At 46.3% G+C, this 8,906-nt stretch overlaps 1 protein-coding gene across 1 annotated transcript in view; it reads left to right on the top strand.

Annotated features, from left to right (window-relative positions):
* STX18 (syntaxin 18) overlaps positions 1–8,906 on the top strand; it is a 180,497-nt gene that overhangs the window by 131,441 nt on the left and 40,150 nt on the right. Inside the window, exon 6 of the mRNA XM_007948791.1 lies at positions 8,435–8,590. Coding sequence (XP_007946982.1) covers positions 8,435–8,590 — 156 coding nt within the window. The remainder of the gene's footprint in view (positions 1–8,434; positions 8,591–8,906) is intronic.

Genomic DNA, 8,906 nt, shown 5'->3' with positions numbered 1-8,906 from the left:
GGTAATGTATCAAACAGTGTTTCTTTGCTATTCATAAGGTTTTCCCTGGCCAGTTCTTTGAGAAGTGGATGGTCTCCTCCTTCATCCTAGTCTGTCTCAGTTTGTAAGCTGGACTGATAACTGTGTAACATGTACATCCCACTGGGTTTGAAACACCAGTGGGTCAGCCTCAAAATTCACATCAACACGTCACCACAGTAGGACAAAGTGACAGACAAATTTGTCTTCCTGTTGTAAACCTCTCATACCACCCTTACCTGGGTCCCTGCAGCTGATTCCTCCTCTGTCCCGATTCCTAGGCCTTTTAATCCCCTTTCTCCTGCTCTCCCATCCTGCTGCTTTGGGCCTGCCTGAGTTCCCTCTCCTCACCTGGATCCTTGCGGCTGACTGCTCCTCTGTCCAGGTTCCTGGCTTTTTTATCCCCTTTCTCCTACTCTCCTGCCCTGTTGCTTTGGGCGTGCCTGATTTCCCTCTCTTCACCTGGATCCCTGTGGCTGACTGCTCCTTTATCCGGGTTCCTGGCTTTTTTATCCCCTTTCTCCCACTCTCCCACCCTGCTGCTTTGGGCGTGCCTGAGTTACCTCGCCTCACCTGGATCCCTGCGGCTGACTGCTCCTCTGTCCAGGTTCCTGGTTTCTAATCCCCTTTCTCCCACTCTCCTGCCCTTCTGCTTTGGGTGTTCCTGATTTCCCTCTCCTCACTTGGATTCCCTGCAGCTGACTGCTTCTCTGTCAGGGTTCCTGGCTTTTAATCCCCTTTTTCCTGCTCTACCGCACTGCTGCTTTGGGCGTGCCTGAGTTCCTCTCCTCACTTGGATCCCTGCGGCTGACTGCTCCTCTGTCCAAGTTCCTGACTTTTTTTATCCCCTTTCTCCTGCTCTCCCACCCTGCTGCTTTGGGTGTGCCTGATTTCCCTCTCGTCACTTGGGGTGACTGCTCCTCTGTCCAGGTTCCTGGCTTTCAATCCCCTTTTTCCTGCTCTCCCGCCCTGCTGCTTCTGGGCATGCCTGAGTTCCTCTCCTCACCTGGATCCTTTCGGCTGACAGGATAGCAGTTGTATTTCTGGAGAATCTGTTGGCTATAGCAATTTCAGTAACAATTTCAAATAAATGTGTATTTTTTCATCCTAGCACCATCTACATCCATTTGAAAATTAGTGCACACATATGCTAGACACACTCTGCAGGACACTGTGGATGATGTGGGACAGGGACCCCTGAGGCCCAGAGCTAGGATGCTCATTTTGTGGGGGGTGGCCTGTTTAGCTCCTGCTTCCCTTCCATTCTCAGATGTGGTTAATTGAGTGGATTAAATCTGTGTCAGGCACCAAGAGCAGTGTGTTGTATATCCTAAGGGCTCAGCCAATGTTAGCACACCTGCTACCTGTTGGACAATGTTTGAGGTTTGGAGAAACAGAAATGAACACGACAAAGTCCCAGGTTTTGTGCAGCTTGCATTCCAGTGGGAAGAGAGGGACAAAAATACATAGTAACATTTCAGGGACTAAGAAATGCTGTAAAGAAGAGGCCAGCGGGGGAGGGCAGAGACAGAACTAGAGCAGTAGCTCAGTGTGGAGCCCTGGCCCCATGCCGCAGAGCCGAGCAGAGAAGGCTGCTTGACACTGAGAGAGACTAGCTTAATAACCAGCACAGGTGCTAAAAATAGATGCCAGCTGGTGCTCGGGGTGGCCCAGGGCATGGTCACCAGCTGGCTCTGACAAGGTCACCAAGCGGAAGAGCTGGTACCTGCAGGGTGGGGACTCTGGGCAGAGACAGAAGCATGCAGGGCAGACTGGGGACCAGCATGGAGGCCTCCGGGACTGGCTGAAATGAAGGAGGGAGTAGAAGGTGAGGTCATGGGGGAGGTACCGTTGGTGCGGGTGCGCATCAGCAGTGTGGATTTCATTCTGAGTGACAGTGCATGGCCGGCTGGGCTGGCAGGCAGGAAATGGAGTGGTATGAAGCTATACATTGTCTAAGGGCCCTCCTAACTGGCTATCTTGTGAGTCCAAATTTTAGCTGTAAAGTGCAGACCAAAAAAAAAAAAAAAAACTCACTGCCAGTGAGTCAATTCTGACTCATAGCAGTACTATGGGATAGAGTAGAATTGGGTTCCCAAGGCAGTAAATCTTTATAGAAGCAAACTGCCTCATCTTTCTCCTGCAGAGCACCTGGTGGATTTGAACTGCCGGCCTTTTGGTTAGCAGCCAGATGCTGTAACTGCAGTGTCACCAGAGCTGTAAAGTCCAGAATGTTTAATTAGGCTAAATTGCATCCCTGTTAATGGTAGTGCTGCCACAGCCGCACAGACCTTCGGAAGACGAGTGATGACTGTCTTAGGCTTCGAGATGCTGCATTGCTGAGAATGAACCTCTTACCAGCTCAGTGACAGGAAGTCAGGAGAAAGGAGATTGGTTTCTAAAAGCTCTCACTGCAAGTGTTGCAGACTGCCCGTCAGTGTGGGAAACGGCCGCTGGCACCTTGTCACGCTGACATGCAAACACTTGTCTCCATGTCATTCTCCACCTACATGGCAGCCAGAAGACCTAGTCTGGAGACCTAGTTCTGTCACTGTGCTGTGTGCAGCCTCTGGTAGTGCCCCACTGTTCTCAAAACCAAAGCCCGCCTTCTTCCTCAGAAGGCCGTCCTGCTCTGACCCCAATGCCTCTCCGTCCACACCTCGCTAGATGGCCTCTGTTTTGGTTACTTCGTTCTTCACTGACAGAAATACCACAAATAGTTGGATTTAACAAACAGGAGTTTATTCTCTTACAGTTTGGGAGGCTAGAAGTCCATGTTCAAAGTGCTACCTGTAGGGGCTTAGTGAAAGCCCCTCAAATGGGATTCAGCTCTGCCTCTTGTTCCTGGCCCACTGGAGCTAGAGGCATCTTTTCACTCAGGCAGCTGCTGGCTGCTGAGGCTTACAAGCCCAAGGTCGACACATAAAATGGCACAGTCCAAATATTGCCAAACAACATGGCAGGCCACTAGTTCAAGTCAAGAGATAGTCCCAAGATTAGCAGGAAACATGGTGGGCTGCTAAATGAAGACTCGGCTACATGGAGGGTTCAAGTGTGCCATAAAGCTAGAGACTTTCCTCAGAGCTGCTGCTTACATAGTGGAAGCAGACCACATCCTCAAGGCACCTACACAGCTGCTCCAGTAGATTCCACCATGGAGTTGATTACCAGTCTCATCATGGAGAATAACTACACCCAGCTGCCCAGCCACTCAAAACCAGGCCCAGCCAAGTTGATACACAACCTTAACTACAATTCCACTCCTTGTCAACTTGGCACTTGTACAGATCTCCTTCATTGGGTCCCTCCAGTCCCCTCGTTCATCTGAGTGGCGACCTCACCCCCTTGGCCTGGCAGGCCCTGTTCCTTTACCTCTTGGTCATGGCAACCCTGCCTCTTCACTTTTGGGCAGCAGCTATGGCCCTATCCCACTGGCCTTCATGAACGGCAGCTGCACACTCCAGAACCAAGTTGGGGAAGGTCTGGCTCTGAAAGCTAGAAGCCTGTGGTGGTCCCACCCTGAGAGGGCATGGTCCTACCATTTGAGGCTAAGGCACCTCTGCTTCCTGTTTCCTTGGTCTCTCCGCTTCTGCCAATTAATGCCAAAGGCAACCGACTCCACCAGAAAGCCACCTACCCAATGGCATCCAGCTTTCGCCAACGTGGGCTGGTAAGCCTGTTGCTATTGCAGTGTAGTAAATTACACTGTTGTTGTTTGTGCTGTTAAGTCATTTCCGACTCATAGCAACCTTATGTACAACAGAACAAAACACTGCCTGGTACTGTGCAAGGCTCACAATCCCTACTGTACCCATCACTGCAGCCACCATGTCAGTCCATCTTGTTGAGGGCCTTCCCCGCTTTTGTTGACCCTCCACTTCACCAAGCATGACATCCTTCTCCAGAGAATGGTCCCTTCTGATAACATGACTAAAGTAGATGAGACGAAGTCTGGCCACTCTCACTTCCAAGGAGTGTTCCGGCTTGCACTTCCACTTCTTCCAGGACAGATCTGTTAGTCCTTTTAGCAGTCCACAGTTCTTTCAGCATTCCTCACCAACCCCACAACTCAAAAGAATCGAACCTTCTTCTATCTTCCTTATTCATTGTCCAGCTCTCACATGCATGTGAGGTGATTGAAAATACCATGGCTTGGGATAGGCACATCTTAGTCTTCGAGGAGGTATCTTTACTCTTCAGCACTCGAAAGAGGTCTTTTGCAACAGATTTGCCCAATGGAATATATCTTTTGATGTCTTGACTGTTGCTTCTGTTGGCATTGATTGTAGAACCAAGTAATATGAAGTCCATAGCAACTTCAGTCTTTTCTCCATTTATCATGATAGTGCTTACTGGTCCAGTTGTGAGTTTTGTTTTCTTTATATTGAGCTGTAATCCATACTGTAGATCGTAGTCTTTAATCTTCATCAGTAAGTGCTCCAAGTCATCGTCACTTTCAGCAAGTAAGTTGTGTCATCTGCATATCTCTGGTTGTTAATTAGCCTTCCTCCAATCCTGATGCCATGTTCTTCTTCATGTAGTCCAGCATCTCAGATTATTTTCTCAGCATAGGTATGGTGAAAAGATACAACCCTGACACACTCCCTTCCTGATTTTGAACCCATGCAGTGTTCCCTGGTTCTGTTTGAACGACAGTTTCCTGGTATGGGTTCCTCATGAGTACAATCAAATGTTCTGGAATTCCCATTCTTCTCAGTATTATCCACAATTTATTATCCACACAATCAAATGCCTTTGCATAGTCAATAAAACACATGTAAACATCTTTCTGGTATTCTTTGCTTTGAGCCAAGGTCCATCTGACATCAGCTATGATATCCCTTGCTCCATGTCCTCTTCTGAATCCAGCTTGCATTTCTGAAAGTTCTCTGTCAATATACTGCTGCAACCACTTTTGAATTATCTTCAGTAAAATTTTACTTGTGTGCAATATCAGGGATATTGTTTGATAATTTCCACATTCTGTGGGATCATCTTTCTTTGGAATGGGTACAAACATGGATCTCTTCTGGTCAGTTGGCCAGGTAGCTGTCTTCCAAATCTCATGGCATAGCCGAGTGAGTGCCTCCAGTGCAGCATCCATTTGTTGAAACATTTTGATGGGTAGTCTATCAATTCCTGGAGTTTTGTTTTTCACTAATTCCTTCAGTGCAGCTTTGACTTCTTCCTTTAATATCATTGGTTCTTGATCATATGCCACCTCCTGAAATGGATGAAGATTGACCAGTTCTTTTTGGTCCAGTGACTCTGTGTATTCCTTCCATCTTCTTTTGATGCTTCCTGCATCATTCAATATTTTGCCCATGAAATCTTTCAGTATTGCAACTCGAGGCTTCAGTTTTTTCCTCAGTTCTTTCAACTTGAGAAATGCTGAGCACATTCTTCCCTTTTAGTTTCTAACTCCAGGTCTTTTTACATTTCATTATAATAATTGCCTTTGTCTTCTCAAGCTGCTCTTTGAAATCTTCTGTCCAACTCTTTTATCCTGTCAATTCTTCCATTTGCTTTAGCTACTCTCTATTAAAAGGCAGTTTTCAGAGTCTCTTCTGACATCCATTTTGGTCTTTTCTTCCTTTCCTGTCTTTTTAATCACCTTTTGTTTTTTTCATGGATGATGTTCTTGATGTCATCTCACAATTCCTCTAGTTTTTGGTCATTGCTGTTCAGTGCATCAAATCTATTCTTTAGGTGGTCTCTAAATTCAGAAGGGATGTAATCAAGATCATATTTTGGCTCTCATGGACTTCTTTTAATTGTCTTCATCTTCCAGTTGAACTTGCATATGAACAGTTGATGGTCTGTTCCACAATCAGCTTCTGGCCTTGTTTTGGCTGAAGATAGTGAGGTTCTCCATTGCCTCTTGCCACAGATGTAGTCACTCTGATGCCTGTGCACACCATCTTGTGAAGTCCACATGCATAGCCTCCATTTGTGTTATTGAAAAAAAAGATATTTGCAATGAATAAATCGTTGGTCTTGCAAAATTCTATCATGCAACCTCCAGCATTATTTCTATTACCAAGGCCAAATTTTCCAACTATTGGTGGTGATTCTTTGTTTCCAACTTTTGCATTCCACTCATCAGTGATAATCAACACATCTTGATTGCATGTTTGGTCAGTTTCAGACTGTGAAAGTTGGTAAAAATCATCTTCGGCTTTGGTGGTTGGTGTGTAAGTTTGAATAATAGTAGTATTAATGGGTCTTCTTTTAAGCAAATGGATATTATCCTATCACTGACAGCATTTTACTTCAGGATAGGTCTTGATACACTTTTTTTTAATGATGAATTCCATGCCATTCTTCAGTTTGTCATTCCCAGCATAGTATATCATACAATCATCTGATTCAGAATGGCCAAAGCCAGTTCGTTTCAGCTCAGTAATGCCTAGGATATCTCGGTCTTTATGTGTTCCATTTCATTTTTGAGAACTTCAAGTTTTCCTAGATTCATACTTCATACATTCCATGTTCTGATTATTAATGGATGTTTGCAGATGTTTCTTCTTATCTTTTGACTTGCCACATCAGTAAATGGGGGTCCCGAGAGCTTTACTCTATTCACATAATTAAGGTTGACTCTACTCTGAGATGGCAGGTCTTTTCCCATCATATCTTGAGTGCCCTTTGACCTGAGGGGCTCATCTTCTGGCACTATATTTGACAATGTTTTAGGGCTATTCATAAAGTTTTCCAGTAATATATCAGATGGTGTTTCACTGCTGTTCATAAGGTTTTCACCAGCCAATTCTTTGTGCAGTGGATGGCCTCTTCCTTCTTCCAAGTCTGTTTTAGTCTGGAAGCTCCACTAGAACCTGTCCACCATGGGTAATCCTGCTGGCATTTGAAACACCAGTGGCATAGCCCCTGGCCTCAAAGCAGCACTCAAGCCACCATGGTACACAAACTGACAGACAAGTTTATCTCCATTAGCTGTTCCAAATTACATAGTATGACTTTGTAGGCATGGTCTTTGTAAACTCTGTGGCATAATTTGCCATGAGCAACTAAGTAGCTCCTGATTGTTAAAGTTATCCACCTGGGGTATTTCTGTTGAAAGCAGCACAGAGCAATTTTCTGGGAAGTTCACTATCTCTCAGGTGTGTGGAATTCTGGTATTGAGATTGGTTGGTTTTGCCACTCTGTCAGGCTTAAAGTGAGCCCTCCTAGAGGCAGAGAGAAGGAGTGTCTCTCTGACTGCCAGCTGAGAGAAACACGCTGCTGAAAGAGGCATGCTGCTGAGAGAGGGATGTGAGAGATGTGTTGCTGAGAGAGAGATGTGCACTGCCGAGAGAGAGACGTGCTTCTGAAAGACACTGAGAAAGATGGCCGGCTGCTGAGGGAGATGGCCAGCTGAGAGACTGAGCACGTTCCTGAGCTTGAATTGTAGCCTGTTGCTTCCCTAATAAACCCCATACTCTGTGAGTTCTGGGTGGCCACTGCAGTGAATTATCAAACCCAGCGGAGAGGTAGTGAGTGCTGCAGGAGGAACACCTGTCTAATGGCAGTCTCTCAGCTGTGCTGCTGCTGTCTCTGCTGGGATCTCTCTACCAATGTCTTTCATCAAGGATGCCCTCGTCTCCTATTTCTATATTTTAAGTATCTGTCAGAGCAGCACCCCACTTTCTCGGTACCAGTTTTGTTAGGCTAGGTTCCCTAGAGAAGTAAAACCAGTAAAGCTTATAGAGAGGAAGAAAGAGAAATTTGTGTTAGGAAAATGGCCCACACAGTTACAGGGGCTGATAAGTCTCAAGTTCCTGGATCTAGCGTCAAGCTGGAGGGTCTCCCAACTCTTGCATTTGTAGAGGCTGATGAGCTCAAGGTTGGCAGGCAGTATAACAGGCTGTTGACTTCAGCGATGATGAATCCAGGATCACCAGGCAGAATGGTGGATTGTTTGCTCACAGGATAGTTTTAGGCAGCACAACAGGATTGTGATCCACAGAAGATTTCTGAATTTTCTCAGGGTGTCCATTTATATACTGGAAACAGGCCACCCCCCCCTCAGGAAACTCCTTTTCAACTCAAAAGGCTGCTCAAACCATACACATCCAATCTCATCATGGGAATAACCACAGCACAACTGCTTCTTAAACCACTCAGAATTGTGGTCCAGCCAAGTTGACACTCAACCCCTGCCATCACAGCCTCCTTACACAGAAGGCTGTCCTGTTCCAAGCCCTGCTGCCTCTCCATCCACACCTCGCTAGGTGGCCCCCACCATGTGGTCTGTACAGCAGGCTTCTGTCCCTCACAGCCTTCATATGCACTTGGGCCACGTCTAGATTGTTGCCACCTCTTAGCCTGGCCAGCTTCTCCTCCCATTGTGCCCCCCCCAGACCACACTGTGGTGCCATTTGCCACTGCCCTTCATTCTTTCTCTCCTTTTTTCCAGCCATATCATGTCTGAATATGGGAGGATGACAGACACGGAGCGGGACCAGATAGATCAGGATGCTCAGCTGTTCATGAGGACCTGCTCAGAAGCCATCCAGCAGCTGCGAGCAGAAGGTACCGTGCTCTGGAAGACACCAACAGACGACCTGAATACGTAAAGCAGTTATGACAGGATTCAGATGGCACAGCCAGTTAACAGACCCCTCTTAGGTTTTCATTTAGATTTTAAACTTCAAAACCTTGTCTTTCATGATCATGTTTTAACCTAAACTATTAAACATACTGAAAAGGATGTATGTAGGTAGGTACGTACTACATACGTGAACGTGCAACCACCAGTGAGAGACATGAGATGGAAAGGACCTCTCCAAACAGAACCAAGTACATACATAAATATATGTCCTGTATATTTACTCAGATACTGTGCATGTTATACAGCTCCCCCTGCAAAAGAAAGCCAAATGCCTCCT

Source organism: Orycteropus afer, unplaced genomic scaffold, assembly GCF_000298275.1.
Source record: "Orycteropus afer afer isolate SDZICR_OR568_19922 unplaced genomic scaffold, OryAfe1.0 scaffold00224, whole genome shotgun sequence".
Lineage (NCBI taxonomy): Eukaryota > Metazoa > Chordata > Mammalia > Tubulidentata > Orycteropodidae > Orycteropus > Orycteropus afer.
Note: the sequence above shows the minus strand (reverse complement) of the source record. Positions and strands in the feature narration are given on the sequence as shown.